Below are 20,278 nucleotides of genomic sequence, written 5' to 3'. Positions count from 1 at the left end.
GACGTTTGAACAATCGACGGGCGGAAAGTCGCAGTGGCGCGTGTCAAAATTTGTAGAATTTATTTCAGTCACCTGTTTCAACTTCTAAAGCTATCATCCCTTTAACTTCGTAATCGATTAAGTTATATCTTTACTCCCTTATGCATTATACTATAGCGAACTTTCTATAACGTTGAATAAAGAACGCGTTTTATGAAAAATGTTGCATCCACTTACAACGCTATGATTGCTAGCCCATCAATTTCAACGTTTTCGTGTCTAAGTTGTGAAAAATTAGAAAAAAAGAGAAGATTGGTAATTGGGATGGTAAACTTTTAGGACTTTTAGAACTCGAGGAAACGTAAAACGAAAGTTTGGCCGCGAGATTTTCGGTTTAGACATTGAAGAAAAATCGCAACTCTTTAAGAGCGGCGCTAAAACAAAGGTCACGTAAAGAAGAGATGTATCGCGAAGTGTATGAAACTAAAAGTTTCGGTAAAGCCGGAAAAATAGCATAACGGCGATAAAAATAAATAATGGAAGGCGCCAGACGTATCGATCCAACCTTTAGCACTCCACAGCCTCCACGGAAGTTAAGGAATTCTCTTGGCCGGCGCGGCGTGTAGCTAACAAGGTGGTAAACTCTCCCCTTCGTGCGCGATTTTCATCCTTGGAGTCCCACGTGTTTCCAAACGTTTGCCGTATTGAAATTTTAACGATTTCAACGATTTTAGAAATGTTAACAATTGGGCCACGACACCGCGTGCCCTACGAGCAATCGTCATAGTGAAATAATAATTAAATAACAAATTTTTTATGAAATCATCGTTCACGGTAAAAGCAATCCATCGATAAGATATTAATAGACAAGTAATACGTCGTCGATGTTACAGTGAAAAACTAGGTTCAAAAATGGCTAGGAAATATTTTGATGGATCGCTTGAATATTTCAATATTGATTTTTCCTGTATTTCTGTTCACAGGGGAACAATCCGAGAAATGGATGCCCAGTATGCGAGAAGCACTGTCCGCAAAGACAGACCAAGTCGGATGAATACTTGTGTTGGAACCAGCAACACTGCCAACAAAGTAATTGTTCTTCCCTCTAAAATTATGAATTTCGCATGAAATATAATAGTAGACTCTCTCTCTTGATCGGTCTTTTTGTGATAGAGCAGAGTTTATGAAACAACGTAAAATTTGGAACGAAATATCCAGAGGAGAATTCCATTTAGAAAACATATGGTAAAAGGCACATTTAGTTGCACGAAAGTTTATGCGTCGTGTAATATCAAGACCAACTTTTTTTTAGATTAAATTTAGTTTTATGCTAAATTCGACGCACGATGAATACCTTACGGATAATAACGTGGCAGATGAAAAAGAGACCGGGTGAAAGGGAAACTCTAGTATGTCGTCAATTCTACCACTGAATTTTCGTTTATGCAAATAACAAATTTTAATAGAACTACAACAGTCCGAACGTATCAAGGGAAGCCACAGTTCATATATAATAGGAGCTTATCGATTTTCCAATCATTTTCTCGTTTTTGCTGTATCGTTTTGCCGAATCTAAGCTACTCTGTCCATATCTTCTGTTTATTATATCGAAACTAACGTTATATACGATAGGTTCAGTTATTTCGTGCAAAGTTCAAGGTCGAACTTCAACATGTCGAAGCTTAGATGTTCCAGACAACGCCACTTTCTCAGTTTCACTAGAAATCGATTCCAGTCTCGAAGCATGACAGCCGCCGTTTCATCTGAAAATATCGTTTCTCGACAAAGTAGAGAAATCGCGCTCCAGGTAGAAGGAAAGTTGGAAATTCCCTGTCAGCCGATGTTAATTCGTAACGCGGCGATGTCGCAGGGGAAATTCCCGATGTTGGTCGGCCGCGTTGTCCGAGTGGAAGATGAAAGGACACGCACGTTTTCAGCTATCTTCGACGGCTGCCGCTCCCACGCGTGACGACGACCCATTCTCGATCACGCTCCCGCCCCGTTCGTTCCTTCCTTCCGAAATTATCCGATTATTCGCTGGCCTTGTGGAAAATGGAGGCTGTCTGGCCGCGAGGAAAGGGGCGACGAGAAATTGGCGGCGGCGCGACACGTTGGCCACCGTAGGCGGCTCACCCGTGGGCGCTACGACTCTAAATTACACTCAACGGACCTTTGCGCGGGTAAAAACTGACAGGAATGCGCTAAACAAACGCTGTACTGGCAATCGCGTGCCGCTTGAACTTTCCATAGAACACCGATAGACGTTTACTTCCACGGTAGCTCGAGTGTTTCACGTCGATTTATGAAAAGCTTATTTTCGAATAATTTCTCAAAGGTCTACGAAATGTTTCTTTTCTTCTGTTCTTTTCTTTTCTATATTTCATTTTCTTTTTTTTTTTTTTTTTTTTTGGCGAACTTCCGATGTATTTCGCGTTTATCGATCGTATCGTAGGCTGTTCGTTAGCGAGGAGCGGCCCCTTTCGCAAAAATTACAGGGAAAGTTGGAGACGTCGCCACGTGTCCCCACGGAGAACGTGACAAGACTTCATCCGGTGAGACGCACGTTCGAGGCTACATCCGTGTGGTTGTTTACCCGGAACAGTGGCTTGAATTTTTTCACGTGTAGTCATCAAACAGCTATTTTATCCGTTAAAAAGATTCAACCTTGTACTTATATATTAAACATCGGACAGTGTCTCCTCGATGCTTCTCTTAACAGCTATCTTCTCGAGTGGAGGCGAAATCTCTGGAACGAGGTAGGATTTAAAAGACACAGAAGACAGAGGGATTTAAGATAAGATATCTTCAACCGTTGAATCGCTAATTTTACTCGTAGAAGTCTCGAGAATAGCGCGTTGGTCAATTAGATGGACGAGGGACAATAAGGAAAATGCTTAGGTCGAAGATGCTATGTGGAATCGTAGGACAGTAGAGATGAGAACACCTTCGTACAACGTCATAGACAGTATGCGTTGTTAGTATCATTCGTGTTCTAACTTGTTCGTTTCAGTCTGCGATCGAAAGTGCGAGAACAACGCATGCGACGAGTCCGGAACGTGTTGCCATCCGTCGTGTTTAGGCACGTGCACTGGCCCGACGAATCGCGACTGCGTCGTCTGCAAAGACGTGGTAACCGACAACAACGAGTGCAGGGAACAGTGCCCTAACGGTACCTTGGAATTCATGAACCATCGATGCATCAACGAGGAGAGGTGCCTTGCAATGCAGAAACCACGGGAAGTGTTCAACGTGAAGAACTACCCGTACAAATCGTTCAATGGAAGCTGCGTAATGGAGTGTCCACCGGGCTACATGGACGAAGAATCAAATGGCAAAGTGTCGTGTAAAAAATGCGAGGGACCCTGTCAGAAAGAGTGTGCCGGAGCGAACGTGGACAGCATCGCCTCGGCGCAGAAACTTCGCGGATGCACTCACATTACCGGTAGTTTAGAGATCCAAATTCGAGGTGGGAAGAATATCGTGAAAGAGCTAGAAGACAGTCTGAGCACCATAGAAGAGATCGACGGCTACTTGAAGATCGTGCGTAGCTTCCCACTGATATCTCTCAACTTCCTGAAGAACCTACGAGTGATACGCGGAAACGACATCGACAACTCAAAATATTCGTTATTGGTAATGGACAACCAAAATCTACAGGAACTCTGGGACTGGAGTTTGCACAAAGATATTAAAATCCTGTCGAAAGGTGGCATAGGGAAGATCTTCTTTCATCTAAATCCGAAACTGTGCTTGTACAAAATCGAGATGCTTCGAGAGAAGGCGGGTTTACGACCTTTTACGGATTACGAGGTGGCGCCTAATAGCAACGGCGACAAAGTTGCGTGTAACGTAACCGAACTGAGGACCAGGGTTGGTAAGAAGTCACCGTGGGGTGCGGTGATCGAGTGGGAACCATTTATTCACCACGACGCCAGGTCTCTTCTTGGATACGTGGTGTATTTCATCGAGGCGCCCAACATGAACGTAACGATGTACGATGGCAGAGACGCGTGTGGTGGAGATGGTTGGAAGGTCGATGATGTATCCGCAAGTACAAATACCACTCTGATGGAAGGATCCAAGTTTGGGTCTGGTCGACAGGAGAAGAACGTACACACGCATTACTTGTCTCAGCTGAAGCCATACACGCAGTACGCTTATTACGTGAAGACTTACACTATTGCCACGGAAAGGTCCGGAGCCCAGAGCAACCTAACATACTTCAGAACGATGCCGGAAGCTCCTAGCTCACCCAGGTCCCTTATGACCTGGAGTAATTCGAGCAGCGAGCTGATCATGTCCTGGCTGCCACCTCTTCACAAGAACGGAAACCTAACGCACTATCGGATCTTTGGACGATGGGAGCCAGACGACCCTAATTTCATCGATCAGAGAAATTATTGCGAGGAACGTGAGTACATCGATTGTGCGATTAATTTTATCAATTTTATCAATCCCTTGACATTTACAAGTGTGATATGCACGGATACGGGAAAGTGTTCGATTCGCGCAAGCTCGTAATATTCGGGGGCAGAGCTTGTTGCGATTGTATAAGCGATTCGATAAGAAAAGAATTAATATTTGATCAATAATATTTAACATTAATACTAATACTAATACTAATACTAATCAAGTAAAAAAGAAATCAGGTAGATCTAACGATAATTAAAATGTGTTGCATGCTTAGCTCTGATGCTGACCGATAAGAAAGCGCTCGCAGAGGAGGAGAGGAAACGGATAGAGGAAGAGAAAGAGCAGATGATACCTGAAACTGGCACCTGCGAGTGTCCTGATCGAGAAACCGATCAGTCTCTTCGAGAGAAAGAAGCGTCCAGCGCGATCGAATTCGAAGACGCTTTACACAACCAGGTCTATATAAAACGGAAACCGAAGAAGAAGCGCGACGTTTCGGAGATGTCGTTCATTCTATCCAGGAAAACGAAATCGTTGGATCGAGATCAGGTAAAGCATCGCTCAATTTTATCGAAAAGTATTGTAGCGGCACTCGCCACAGTATTTATAGCGTTTCCATCCGCTTAGCCAACGTGGTATCGAGTTTTGTACGTCCTTGTTGCAAAATTGCATGTATTATTCTTAAATGATACGTCGCTAATATCGGTCAGTTCGAAGGAGTTAAGTCACTTCCATGTCCTTTTAAAATTCATCTTCCTAACCTTTCCACTTTTATATTTATAGCCTGTAATGGAAAAGATCGAGAACGGAACGTACATAGTGTTCGAGCAATTGGTGCCCAGCATGAATCTCTCCTTCGTAATGAAAAACCTACGCCACTTTGCCGCTTATAACATCGAGGTGCAGGCTTGCAGAGCGCAGGAAATGAACGACACTTACAAGAAATGCTCCACCAAAAGTATGAGAACGTATCGCACATTACCCTTGGAAAGTGCCGATAACATTCCTCCCAACACCTTCAAGATGAGCATATCCGGTGAAAATAACAGTCTCACCATGGTTACCCTGCAGTGGGATGAGCCACCTCAGCCCAACGGTCTGATCATCACCTATCAGATCGAGTACAAGAGGGTTGACATACAAAACGTGAGTGGAATTCACGTCTATTTAACTTCTATTGGTTCATCCTTTCAAACTTTGTTCACAGTATCGGGTTTCAACAATTTTCGGGTTTCAATTTTACAACAATTCTGTGAACAAAGGATTGTCCTGTTTCAGTACAAACCGACCGTGGTGTGCATCACGAGGCGGGACTTCACGAAGGCAGGCAACTCGTACGTCCTTAAAGAGCTTCCCGCCGGAAACTACTCCGTGAAAGTTCGAGCGACGAGTCTTGCCGGCTATGGCGCCTATACGCACGTAAAATACTTCTACATCGAGGAGAGAAACACCCTAAGTACTTTCTGGGTGATATTCTGGCTGTTACTTTGCGTGTTCATCGCGGCCTTTGGCTTCGTCTCCTTCTACTTCTGTAAACGAAAGTTCTTGAGGAACGTTCCTAATGTGACGTTGATCGCAACCGTGAATCCGGAGTACGTGAGCACTCCGTATGTGTTGGACGAGTGGGAGGTACCAAGAGAAAAGATCGAGATGCTGAAATCGTTGGGAACTGGCACATTCGGCATGGTTTACGAAGGAATAGCTAAGGACATCGTGAAGGGTAAACCGGAAGTACGGTGCGCTGTGAAAACGGTGAACAAGGATGCCACTGATCGGGAGAGAATCGAGTTTCTCAACGAGGCATCCGTGATGAAGTAAGTTGATGAATAATCGGAACAAGTTGCAGGGCAAAAATAACCCGTGTTCGTGCTTATCTTTCTACAGGAAAGTAAAAATATACTCTGGCGTCTTTGATTTCCATGTAATTAAAAGTCGAGAAACATCCGCTGTTTAATTATATGACTATGCGAATCTTTTCTTTGCAGGGGTTTCGACGCTCATCACGTGGTCAAGCTTCTTGGCGTGGTAACTCGTGGGCAACCAACCTTGGTCATTATGGAGTTGATGGTGAACGGCGACTTGAAGAGGTACTTGAGGAGTCACAGGCCAGGCACATGCGAGAACATGATTAACGCGCCACCAAAATTAGACAGGATACTTCAGATGGCAATTGAAATCGCCGATGGAATGGCCTACCTCTCTACGAAGAAATTCGTGCACAGAGATCTGGCTGCTCGGAATTGTATGGTTGCGGAAGATTTAACGGTAAAGGTGGGAGACTTTGGAATGACGAGGGACATCTACGAGAGGGACTATTATCGAAAAGGAAGCAAAGGCTTATTGCCAGTCAGATGGATGGCACCAGAAAGTTTGAAAGACGGTGTTTTTAGCAGTTATTCGGATGTGTGGAGCTATGGAGTTGTGTTATGGGAAATGGTGACTTTTGCATCGCAGCCATACCAAGGTCTATCGAACGAGCAGGTACGTGTGTTTTAATTTGTAATTAAAATTATGTTCACAACGATATGAAATTTGTATAAAAATCCACAGTCTCTTTATATCGTCACAACCTCTCTTAACGTACATTAGGTTCTGCGGTACGTGATCGAAGGAGGAGTTATGGAACGGCCAGAGAACTGTCCAGAGTTGTTATATGAACTGATGAAGCACACCTGGAGACATAAGGCGACCAGAAGACCCACGTTTATGGACATCGCGAGTATGTTGCTAAAGCACATCGACTCGGACCGTTTCCAGAATGTCAGTTTCTATCACAGCGTAGAGGGAGTGGAAGCAAGGAATCAAAACAAGTCCAACTCACCACAGATAGATCAGTGAGCATAGAACTTTTCTTATTAGTATATAGTAATGCTCGCTGAAATTCCAATAACTTTTTCAGGGTCGAATATTTTTGGAGAAAAAATTTCTTTTTATAATTTACTAGGTAAAAAACAAAACAGATATATTTATTGTTTATATAATTAATAACTTACGAAAGATTACAATACCGATGCCCGATTTATTGGAATTTATCCAAGCGCTACTGTAATGTCGCGTTCTTTGCTAGTCCTTCTGACACAATGTTTCTAATTCATGTACAGGCACTTGGAACTGGCTACATTGCAAGATCTACAAGAAGAGGAAGTGGAAGGGGAGGAAGATTCTCCATTGAGGCAGGATTTCGGCGATTTCGCGAGCTTCGAGCCAAACAGTATTAAGAACAGTTTCAGTCCCCGTTTCAGAATGGATTCATACGGCGAGAACTCGAAAACAAACTCGAACTGCCACGACATGAACTCATCGAACGTGCCGTTGAAGGCCGGCTTCGACGATTTCGACGGTGTCTCTGCAGATTCGATTGCCTCGGGCAAAGACGTACTAAACCTACCATTCGTCGAGGACAGTTTAAAATCTGTTAAGAGTTCTCCGTTTATAAACGCGAAGAGCACCTCGCGAAGCAACCTGAGTCAGCTATCGATCAGCAACAGATCAGGGAGTCCGAAAAATCCCAGCAAAAGAAGTTTCCTGAGCAGCCCGAATTCTTCAAAGCTGGTCAATCCAGATTACGAGAATGGTAGTCCAGAAATTTTGTCGGCCGCAGAGAAGAGGGAAGCGGTGCCGCTGCGGGTCGACTTCCCATCGATGGACACCATCAATATCGACAACGGTATGGAGAAAAAGGAAATGAAATCACCAGTTGAGTACGTGAACAAACCGGAGACCTTAAACAATGGCTACATAAGTAGTACGACCACGTAGTGTTAACATTTTCGCACCCTAAGTTCGTCGTTGCCCAAGCAACACGACGTCAAGGGTGCGACTGGATCTACTGAAAGCGATTTAAGATCGCGTACGTGGACTGCTGGTGTCAGTCTCTGAACATAGTGGTGAAATTTATTCGGGAAGGTCTGACACGAGACATTGAAGAGTATTCTGGAATCGAACGAACCTTCGAAAGGGGCAGTGTCTGTAAGACAACTGGCGAGTCAGACTTTCCAACAAACGTTCCAATAACTCTGCGACGCGTTTTCTACGTACATATGCATGCTCACATCGCGCCTTCGACCGAGTGGTGTTTTAAAACGGCAAGTTCCAAGTTGTAAGTCGTATTTTAAGTCTTTAGATGCGTTTAAATATGTCCTTCTTTATCCACGACGTTGACAAATTATTTTCGTAGAAAACGTGAACGTCTCTTGATTTCGTCTCTCTAAGCATCTTATTATTACGTTCGTAAGATATATTACATTATATATATAAACCCGTGTTTTTTCATTTGCGCGCATCCGCTTGTTACAGCAGACACTGCCTTTTCACGCCGAAAGAAAGAAGCGGCTCGAAAGTGTGAGACGAATTCGACACTGTTTTCCGAATAGTCCGGAGAAAAGCGACGAGAACGAAACTAGCGTCCCTTTACAGGCCTGATGAATAACGGCCGAGGTATGATAAAACACGCAATCGCATCGAAGATTTGCGATTTGCGATTCATGTTCTGTGCATATATAAATATGTATATATACACACACACATATATATATATATATATATAAAATATACATACATAAATATGTATATACATATATATATATTTATATATGCACACACGCGCTTGTATATATATATATATTCCGTTAATGCGCTTTTCTTCGTTCGAACTAATCGTAAGGTGAAGGGAACATCGGCTTCCTTTCGTTGACCGCGTTTACAAATCAAAGTGGCAATTAGGCGAGCCAGCCGATCGGTTACGGCGGTTTTATATTTTACAAGAAATAGACGCGAATCACTGTTTTAATTGCCACTTTGCACGACTGTAGGCTTTTACGAATGCCATTATTACCGTAGATTAGGTCGTTCGACGATCGTTAGAGAAGAAATATATGTGGAAACGAATCGAATAGGTATGAATCTTCTCGAGTTATCCCATATTTTTAAAGAGATCTATCAACGATAAAGTGTCATTGTTATTGTCATGGACAGATATACGAAACCGGTTGATACAGCTTCGTTCGTATTCCTCTCGTTTTTATTTCGTATATCGGATGGTAATCTTACAGGGGACGTGGTATCCAGGGAAATTCAACGTGTCTCCATATATATTTATTCCTTGCGATTTCCCCGTGGTGGCTGCGAGAAACCAGTTACCGTGGCTCGATTCATTCGTTCGAGGGAAATCGGGATTCTGAAACAGAAATCCTCGAAATCGTGCAATAGAAGCATCGCTCGCGGCCTTGCGTTCGAGCGCTGTTCGCTACCCGTTGTTCTCTCGTTTGGTGCTAACACGAGCGTGTCGAAAAAGAAAAAAAAAAAAAAGAAGAAAGAAAAGGAAAATGGGCGGTTAACGAACAAAGAGTTTCTCGCACTGCCGAAGGTTAAGGGAAAGAAATCGAACATCAGTTCAGAAGCGCGTTCCACCGTGCTTTTGAGTTAGGCGAGAGAACGTAGACTGTTTAGCTCGAGGTGATAGAGTCTAGGTCGATCGAAGCGATCGATTCTGACGCGTGTGAAATCGTCAAAGTACGTCGATAGCTAGAACATCGAGCAAACCAGAAAAAAGAGTCCACCGCCAGCGACGCGATATCGCAGTTTGAATTTAGATGTTAACGAGCCTCTAACATAAGACTGATTAGCTAATCACATTTATTACATCCGTATTCGCTGAGTAAGTTTACGACATGGTAGAAGTTCCATATACCCTACATACGTATATATACATATTTTTTCATCTCCGTAAACGTTGCCCTCTCTTTTTTTTTCTGTTTCATGGAGCATTCACCACGAGACGGATATCGTCTCCTTTATCTCCTCGAGACTACTTACTATCGCTCGTACTTTGTTCCTTTCTCGCGTCCTTCGCGCGCTGCTGGAATCGAACCGAGTGTTTCGCAAGCAGACGAAAGCGGAAGCAGAACGAAAGTCTGTTCGAGAGATCATCCGCGATATCGACGAGGCGCGATCGAAGGAAGCGGAAAATCGAATTCCGTGGGAACGTGAGTTCGGTAATCTCGACTGGTTACGCGCCTGAGACAATTAACCAGTGTAAAGGAAAAAAACTTGAAACACGCGTTTGTCCGTTAGTCGTCCGGTGTTGGCCCGTAGAACGCGTTTCGAGAAAAAGGAAACTGGAATTCGATTCGTCGACGTTTACGGCGCGCGCCGTTTTCACTCGGCCATCCTCACGGAACGCTCTCTTTGCCTTCGCGACCGAAACACCGCTACGCACTCGATGGCCAGAAGCTAACCGCTAGAACGAGATTCGAGCACCAGTGACCTAATGTCAAAGTACCTACTCTATCCGCAACGCTTTGCGCATTATTCGTGCGTCATAGGTCGAAGCAACGAGAATCGTACAAAAACACGCGACAGAGCTGCGATTCGAGAGCAAGACCGCGCGTGTTCCTGCTCGACGCGTCCGCCTGCGGACGAGAGCGCGATCGACATCGAAATGAAGATCGAAATCGAGATCGAGTCGACTGTATGTTTTCACGAGTGCGATTTATCTTCGTACTCGTGATCTGTTAACGATGCCAAACCGTGGCACCTGGCGCGATCGTCGATTCTTCCTCGATTTTCGCGTCTTTCCTCGGATTAGCCGCATCGTCTCGTCGCGTCCAAGTGCCAACATGTCGAAATGTGTATGCGCGATTGGCCAATGAAACGCGACGAGAAAGGACGAGATAAAAATCGCGATCGCTGCAATCGTTCTGATCGCTCGATCGTGTTCGAGGATCGCTGAGAAAGCATTTTGGCCCTTCGCAGCTCTTGCTGTTTCGCCTAACGTTTATGGCGACTTCATGTTCTCGAAGCTGTTCCGTGGAGCGTCGAGCGAGCAGAGACTCGCAGGATGCCAGTTCTAGGAAAGAACGGATCGCGCGGTTTGATTCGTCGAGAGGATCAGCCGCGCGGTTGATCGTTGTATTATAAAACAATGTGAAGCCTCGCTCGTATTCTAAAGTATTTAGTGTAACTCGAATAAACAGTTAACGCTTAGACCGTACGCATACGTGGCGCGCGTGCAGCCGCGCGTCGTCGTATGCATACGGCATTGTAAGATTAACCAGAAATGTTTCCTACGAAGTGACGAGTTCTCTCTATATCATACAAAGTGGCTCGTGGCTCTAAAAGAATGAAGTTTCTTAGGCCTATATAGTTTTGAGACCGTGTAATATATAAAATATATTATATATATATATATATATATATTAAGGACGAAGAATCTGGTATTACAGAGATAACGCGTAAGATTATGAGAACGACTGCGGCCGCGTGTATCCGTTGAAAGAAGAAAACTAGAATAATCGTGTGTCTGTGAAGAAAATGATTGACTGTGAAACGACGAATGCGTGTGTGGCTTACTTCGCGACGCAAACGCGTGAAATCGATGCTAGCGATCGCAGCGAGACAGAAATTTCAACGGGTGATAAGCTCGTCTGGCCTGTATCGATATGATACGTATGTACTCTGTATCGATCACCTAGCCGAACTGATGCACGTAATTTCGTTGTCACCGCGAGAACGCGAACGGCGAACTGTTTCGACGAAAGAGGATGAGCGACCGTTCGAAGGAGACGTTTGAAAGGAACTGTTTCCACGCGAAAGCTATCAAAAACCGTTTGAAAATTCGTCGATGGTTAAACGTTGACAGTTGGACCTATCGTACACGTTCAACAGATTCGGCTGAACGATAAGTAAATTCATTCCTCGATTCCTTCTCGGCGCCTCTTGTTTTCCAACACTCGCGTTCATTCGTAGGAAATGTTCTCTCCTCAGACGAACGCGTCTAATCGCTCGCCATTTTCTAAAGGATCCGCGTTCGATTTGGCGCGCTCTGTTTCCGTTTCCAGCGATTTTTTACCCGTTTTTTCCTCTCCGTCTTTTTTTCTATGTTTAACACTATGGTTAAACGTTTTCGTTAACGTTTGCATTTCGTCTATTTTTTTTTTTCTTCGTTGTCTTTTTGGGACCGATTCGCGATAATACGTCTACTTTCGCGGAAAACATAGCAGCGTAATTTAAGTAACACACCGAGGACTGCCCTCTTGTTCCTATTCCATATCCTTTCTTTTTACTCTTAACACTGCAATTTACGTACGATTAGTCATGTACATACATAACACGAGTAACCTAAGATTTTCTTGTATTTACGTTTAGATTTTTAGGTAAAGATAACACATTTGACAAACAAAAATTTCGATTCCGACAACACCTTCCTTCGGATTTATCTTCGACTGTAACTCGTTTAGTATTCTTTTTCGACACCTTTTTTTTCTCCCTCCCTCTCTTTCTCTTTCTCTTTTTAACATAATCTCGCGTTTGTTCGCGTACGAAACTGCCTCTTAGTTAGTTCTGGCCAAAAGACAACGTTTTCTCTCACGACTGCTCAATGTTAGATTGCTCAAGCTCTGGTCTGATCTGTAGTTAGCGTGAAATCAATCAGGGAAATATTGTCACAAGTCCTCCGTGCCGAGAATCGCATTGACGACGACAGTGCACAAAAGAAGGAAGAGGAAATCGAACGAGAAAGGAAATTCCACGCATATTCCTTGAAAAAATAATAATAGTCTCTTTCTCTCCCTCTGTTTCTTTCTCTCATATTCCTCTCGTACATACACGCGTTTCATTTTACTATTTTTATTCCCGTGCTCCTATTATTTTTCGAAATCATTTTTCGTTCCCTCTTGTTTTTCTCTTTTCCTGTCTGTTCTTGAAAACTTTTACTCGCGTATCTGCGATACCACCATATACGTTTAACGCCCTTCTAGAGGAAAAAAAGAATGAAGAAGAAAGAAACACTGACACCGACTTCCTCGGAGAAACCACTAATTTTTATATAGGGATCTTGTAAACGAAGTTTTTCTACGCTGACCGTATTTTGCATAAGGACAAAAAAAGAAAAAAAAAAAGAAGAAAAGAAAAGAAGTCAAAAGATATTTTAAAATATCACGTATTGTTAATCCGACTGTTAGAATTACCGTATTATTAGTATTGTTACGTTTAAGCCCGTAAAAGGAAAAAAAATGCAAAAGAAGAAAATGATCAATACGAACGCAAGCATGTTTCGTTTTGCCCTGTAGGGCGTTGTAGGAACGAATGTGACCTCGTCCAACGATTCTCGTTCCCGATCGACGCACCACGAGATCGATGATCGTTCGATGACCGCGTCGTCGTTCGTTCGTTCAATTTGTTCGTCGAACAAAACTGGTGAACGTTTTTTCCTATTATTTATTTTTTTTGTATATACATTATTGTCGTATTTATTTGTCAATAAAGAGCTTGCGATGCGCGGATACAAAGATGCTTTCATCATCGGCCTTTACCTTCTACACACACGTCCGATATCGGTTATCGACACGTTCAAACGGTTACGCTCGTTCGTTGTACAGAGTGTTCAGTAAGAGTGGCGCTACGACCGAACAAGCAACGATTCGCCGTGAAAGAGTAAGTCGAAATTGAAGAATAAAGTTTTCGCGTACGAGGCTTCGTTTTCGAGAAAAACAATTTTGAAAATCCACTTGCCTCCGGTGTATCGAGTCGAAGTTTCAACTTGGCTTCTGTTTCTGCTCGTGTTTGTATCTATAAATATCGGCAATATCATTGTCTGCTTCTTATCGTTACGTATCGTACTTTCTATCGAACTGTATTATGTATAGTTTCTTTTATTGCGTTTGATTCGAACGATTTCATAAATAAGAATAGAACCGTGTATTAGCTTTAGACAATTAATTTTATTCGCGTAGAAATTGTTCGGAATATCGTCCATAACGTTTTATACGCAGCTGTGCTTTTCCAACTAAATTATAGTTGTTGTAACGTACGATTTATATCTTTAGTTTCTCAAGAACAGGAACAGCGATTGCTTCTGCTTGCTGCATACTCTCAAGTCAATTTAACCAGATAAGGACAAACGTACCGTGCAAACACTTCAAATCGTTTTCCTTACAAACGAAGGTTCATACGCGAAAGCTTTGTTCTATATGTTCGGCTTATCTTTTCATGACGAACCGTTCCTTGTTCGGTTGTACCACCAGTCATCGGGCACGATCTACGAATAGATGAAAAACAGAAACGAAATCGGAGGAAATTTTTATTTACGAAGACCCGGCAAATTGCACGATGTGTTCCTCGTTGTTCCTATTATCGTCAATATTTTACGTTATCTGGTCGATTATAAATAATAACCGCGCGATAGAGATGGTAATCATTGATAGGTGCTCAACTACCGCTAACGACAATAGAAGAAAAATCCGATTGTTAGATCGTTATAGATAAATAGAACGTCCTAGAGATTTTTTGAAAAGTTTCAATTCCGAGAAAAGAAATGAGATTCCAACGAGAGCTGGCGTCCGAAGAGCGACAATATCGTGATCATCGGTACGCGCATCGGTCGCCGTGTGATTATATCGGCAAAATACCGTGCGATGTCATTTCCAACCAGTCCTTGGTGCCGTATGGCCTACTCGCGAAGAAAATTCCTTTTCGGGACGGTGACGTACAATGAGCGGCTGAATTACGATCGCGGGACACGCCTGGTTTCGCAACCTCGTCGATTTTGCGCCACTGTTTCCAGACACCTTGATTTTTCTCCTTTCTCGATAATATGCTGCACTTGAAAATGTACATATGTACGCGAACATCTTTTCTCGTTTCGCAAACCGATTCGAAACACGTAGCTGATGATAGGCGGCCGAATTTTATATTCGAAGCGATTCGCGGTTTTTCACCGCACTGTAGCAAATTCGGATCGTTTCTGAACGTTATTCGAAGCTTGGAACCTTTGAACGTTCTCAAGAGTCTTTACGATTTGGATACGTTTTGCGAATATTGCGAGTTTCGGATGTCTTGGAAGTCTTGCAACTCGAAATATTAACATTCGTGGATATTCGTTGAAAACTACGAAAACGAATAGTGGAAATAAATACGTCTACAATTGGAAGATTTTAAACTTTCATTGAGAGTGTCTTTAGATTATCAATGTATATTGTCGATATTTCAATTTCAGTTCTCAACTAACTTATTATTGTAAATTTATCAGTGTGTATCGTTAATATTTATTGACAAACTACGTTTTTGTTAGGAACTTTGAAATATCGATAATATAAGGAGACACTCTTAATTCATCGTGTGAATATACGGCTTGGACAAAATGTTTGCAAGATAATAAATATAATATTTACCAAGCTCTCGAAACCTATCGAAATTCTTAAGACTTTCAAAACGTTCGAACCTTCCAAGATTTTTAAAGCTTTCAAGACACCTAAAACTTAATCAAGACATAAGAATTCCAAGCTTCGAGTTACGCGCGAAACGAATCGAATTTTTCGTTGCATATATGGATTCGAAGCGATTGCAAATGTGTCAGATCTCGTGGCTATATGTGGCGAACGATCAGGTATTAAAATAGCAACAACTCTCTTCTATTCGCACGACGACGTGCAGATTTGAAAGCGGAGAATCATTTATATTCGGGATTTTTCACGAGACGTTTTTGTCGAACATAATGCACGACGTGCTTTCACTATCGTTCTCGCTGCGACGAAAAGAAAGTGCTGTAACCCGTCCCCGTTGCGAAAATCACCCTGTAGCACATCGTTCGACCGATCCATAGGTATACACCGATCGAACGTTATCGATCGATAAATCAATCCCTTTTGACGTGCCACGTTGTCAAGCCAGGAAGAAACATACGATTGTTCGTAACGAGCCGTTATTCTTCGATATCGAATAGAAGGAAAAAAGATGGAGGAATGTTACTAATCACCGTAATAATTGTAATTGTAATGCTCGACGTTGGAAAAAAAAAAGAGAAATCGAGACGGACGACGGAAGCTTTTATTCCATTCGCAATCCCGCCGCCTCGTGTGTCCGACTACCCCGTTAACTGTAATTTACTATTACGATTATACGTTACGCTATACGCAAAATGGAGACAGAATTTTATTTACCAAATACGAGTTTTTTAATAAAACACTTTTTTGTGAAAGATACAAACCTGCCTCGGCTTGTCTATTTCTTTCTCTTTCAAGTCTCGACGTAGTATATCGCTTAGATAAAACTATATTGGGTTGGAAACTAAGTTTAGGGGTCATTATCAGCTAATGGCAAAATCCGCAATCACTGAGTTGCCAACTCAATAGATACACTCACGTGACTGTTCAAAAGTCTTAGGATGGTTATTACATTTAGCTTCGAAATTAAGGAACAGATAAAGAAAGTATATTAATATTCTAATACCTTATAGATTGAATTCAAGTAACAACAAACACAATTCGTAATCTATATCGTTCTGTCAAAAATACCAAATGTCCTAAGATTCTTATACAAAAGTGTACATATAGGTAACAAATGCGTGTATATTGAAACATATGGTTGAGAATTCATACGATCTATTAACACTCCCTGTGACAACGCTCTAATATCTGGAACCTTCGAAAATTTAAGAAACATTAGAAAATTGTAAGAATGGTGATGAAATTTATATTAATCTGCATAGCTGACGTTATCGTAAGATATACAAGAGGATGACAAAGACACGTGTTTCTTCCCATAATTGATCGAATAGACAATTTCTATACAGAATTGATTGCTAATACGTGCGACATTGATCTGAAAGTTGTTCTCTTACGAAGGATGAGAAATACGACTTATCGCGTTGTTCATCTATGTTTGAAAATTCTCGTGTATTTGAAAATCACACTGATTTTAAGCGGAGTATGTTGAAATTTCGAAGCCCTTCTATTGGTTCCAGCAATGGTTTTCGATCGCCTGCGAGATGAATGAGTTTTCAAGGAACAACTTAGAAAGCAGTCGCGGCCAAATATGGCGACATCTTCGACGACGAGATTCTTGGGAATCGCCGGCCCGCGGAACGGCAAACAGGTATATCCCGATTTCGTTCCTCGTTTTGCATCTCCCGCGTGTCTGTTGTGTTCGTCATGACACTCGGTATATGTATGTACGTGCAACTGCAGCCCGTTCACCGAGAGACTGACCTCGATTCCACGTTTCAAGAACGTGCCTTTTCGCGTCACGACTCGGAATCGTCGCGACCTTTGCGATCCTTTTATTCCACGATGACGGTTTTACCAGCGGAGCCCCGCCGATCGAGACACGAATTCCAATCACGATCACCCTTTGATCGATTTTTACCTATCGATTCAACTGCAATAAGAAGGCTACTACGTTTCTGTGAAACAGCTAAGACAACGCTGGAATCGAAGGCTTTGGCATTAAATTAACAGGCTGGCACATCGAACTGGTCACGTACAAATATTTTTCTTTTCATTTATCTTATTGTTCGAATACGAACATTTGTATTTTTAGGAAATTTCAACGTTTTCTTTAATCATTTGAGCGTTTATATGGACGAATACTACGAAGTTGGAGTTATATATGAAAGGACAAATTTCTAGTGTTGAGACAGTACGCACACTGTATAAGAAGACCATCTTTATGGAAATAAAACGCTCAAACGTTTCACTGCAAAGTGCAGTTTTATTAATACTCGGTATTATCCTTCGTACCAGAAGTTATATATGCTTCGTTTAAACAAAGAAGAAGCTCTTTTGTTATAAAGTCTTTTACGACTGATTATACATAAGACGATGTACGAGAAGATAAAGATGTTCGTTAAAAGAAGAAACATTCGGAAAATACGTGCAAGAAAATTAGATGTTCCTACACTTTTGTATAATTGCACTACGTAGGAAAGATTTTTACGCGACCTGCGTGGAATGCGTTAACAATAGGTCGAAAAGACGAGCTTAAGGAAGGTGTGTAGAGTTCTGACCACTTGCTAGACTTCGGAACACCGGAAAGTGCATCGATACAAGGTGAGCACTGATCGGCGAGCATATTCGGAGATAACTGACCGTTCGGTGCGAGCTTCTCTGGATCGTTCTGCCATGAGTATTAACGGAAATTTAAGCGTCTTCAAGAAGATGGTTCGTGTCTCGCGACTGTTGTTCGGACTTAACCAGCGTAACGGGTTACAGCAAGATTGCTCCATTTTTCAAGCAAACAGCAAATCAAGTACAATTTCCAAAAAGAACATTCACTTTTATTTCTTCGATATTTCTTTCGAAGAAATTCCAGTTTACGATAGCTTTGAAGAAAATTTCGGGGATAAAGGTAAATACCGCCGACTATCTTCGTTCAAACCATAAAACCGTAAAAGTTTCGTTCTAAATGTTCGAGCTTGTATCTGCCAATGTTAACCCAGTTTACGCTACACGCGTGAGACGATTTCGTCAATGGCGGGCAGAATGAGAAACTGTCGCAACGTGACGCATTTAATAATGGCGTGACGAAACACTGATTTAATTAGATACGGTCTCGTTATAATGCGTCGTAAATGGTTCGGAGACTTGGCGAAGGAGTCACCAACGTTCTTCATCGTTCCATGGAAATCAATGGATCAATCCTCGTGGATAAGACCATTAAGCCGAGTGCGTCATTGAAAACTTCAAAGTGCGATATTCAAAGTTAGATACCTGAAAAGGTGGCCTGAACCAGCAGATACCGTTACTACCTGTTCCTCGAACCGTCTCCAATTTTATCTCTGTTCCCGTACGTGGGCAGGAAAAAGAGGAAGAAGCCTCATGCTCTTCGCGTCTCTCTATACCTCTGACCGTACCGTCTCTCTTTTCGCCACCCTCTTCTACCTCTCTCGACCGTGCCTCGTCGAGGATCGCAAAATTTCAGGGTCGTTAACCCACGAAAACGAGCCGTTTCCACGGAAACATTTCTTTTTCTTCCTACCGTTTTGACACCTATGTCGGAAACCGGTAAGCTGTTTCCTGGCGTGTCAAGATCCAAGATCGCGTAGAGATTAAGAGAACGTCGCATCGTGGAAGAAAAGAGGATGCTTCTTCCGACCGAGTCAGGCAAAGAAGGATTCGCTTGATAGACCGATAACCGCGATAGGAGGAAAGTTGAGATACCGTGGCAAGTAATTGTAAAATGTACGTACGGAGTTCTCTGGCACGGTTGAGTCAATATAGCCAATAGTTCTTTAATTTTGCAAACTATAAGTCACATCTTTTCAGTACTAATGCCTCTTCTTGTGAGTTGGTTCTTCTTAGGTTTCAAAAAGATCTTCTATCTAGGTTCCATTTGTCAAATCACGTTCATACGAATATGAATTGTATGGAAACTTCGAGCAAGGATCGATCAATGATAGTAGCGCAGCATTTTGTTCAAAGTGAAAGTTGAATTAATGGCAAAGAATCGCAGATATTACATCCACAGGACATTACGTTGAACGTAAGAAGAACGTTAGGTGTTTGAAACTTGCGGTGCAACTTAAAGATCGCGCTCGTTCCAAAATCTGCTGAATCGACTAAATGGCCTTTGGACCCTTATTCAAGGTCTCCTCTCGGTTGGCGAAAATGTCCACAGTTTAGTACTAAGAACATCGAGAAGGACATTGCTGAACACCATATAGAGATACAGTTCCAAAACAGACTAGCAGAGATCGTTGTCCTCGTTCGAAGTTGCACGGATGCGCGCGCGCTTATCGAGACTCCTACCAACTCCAATCGGAAAGCCACCTGCCGCATACCTTTTGCGCCGTCGCCGGAGGCGGCAGTCTCCGCTCTTTCTCTCCTCGGAGAGAGAGGCGGAGACAGGTAGAACGAGAGAGAGAGAAACGATCGGCGAAAAAAAGATTCGCTTTCACGAAAGTCCATGCAGCCATTGCAGCCTTTTCGTTTTCCCGCATCATCCTCTACGCTCATCTGGAATGCGCGCCTACTTGAAGAGAAAAAAGTAAAAGAGGAATGGAATGTACGAGTGAGTTTATTGGAAGTTAAATCGAAACTAGAAACATTTTTTAATAAATTCCTCGATTTACGAAAAGCTATACAGATACAATTACAATGCAATTACAATACAA

At 42.5% G+C, this 20,278-nt stretch overlaps 1 protein-coding gene and 1 long non-coding RNA gene across 10 annotated transcripts in view; one reads left to right on the top strand and one right to left on the bottom strand.

Moving 5' to 3' along the window:
* Positions 1-16,374, top strand: part of LOC126918872 (insulin-like peptide receptor) — a 116,846-nt gene extending 100,472 nt beyond the window's left edge. For 5 of the 6 annotated variants that reach the window (XM_050727328.1, XM_050727330.1, XM_050727329.1 and 2 more), the window contains 8 exons: positions 963-1,068; positions 2,990-4,390; positions 4,667-4,941; positions 5,176-5,538; positions 5,671-6,206; positions 6,378-6,873; positions 6,982-7,226; positions 7,494-16,374. In XM_050727328.1, the coding sequence (XP_050583285.1) occupies positions 963-1,068; positions 2,990-4,390; positions 4,667-4,941; positions 5,176-5,538; positions 5,671-6,206; positions 6,378-6,873; positions 6,982-7,226; positions 7,494-8,151 (4,080 nt within the window). In that variant the 3' untranslated portion in view covers positions 8,152-16,374. The remainder of the gene's footprint in view (positions 1-962; positions 1,069-2,989; positions 4,391-4,666; positions 4,942-5,175; positions 5,539-5,670; positions 6,207-6,377; positions 6,874-6,981; positions 7,227-7,493) is intronic. The other variant, XR_007711449.1, reaches the window with a different exon arrangement.
* LOC126918926 (uncharacterized) overlaps positions 1-20,278 on the bottom strand; it is a 136,800-nt gene that overhangs the window by 72,270 nt on the left and 44,252 nt on the right. The gene's annotated exons all lie outside the window — the stretch shown is intronic.

The sequence above is a fragment of the Bombus affinis genome, chromosome 7 (genome assembly GCF_024516045.1).
Source record: "Bombus affinis isolate iyBomAffi1 chromosome 7, iyBomAffi1.2, whole genome shotgun sequence".
Lineage (NCBI taxonomy): Eukaryota > Metazoa > Arthropoda > Insecta > Hymenoptera > Apidae > Bombus > Bombus affinis.
Note: the sequence above shows the minus strand (reverse complement) of the source record. Positions and strands in the feature narration are given on the sequence as shown.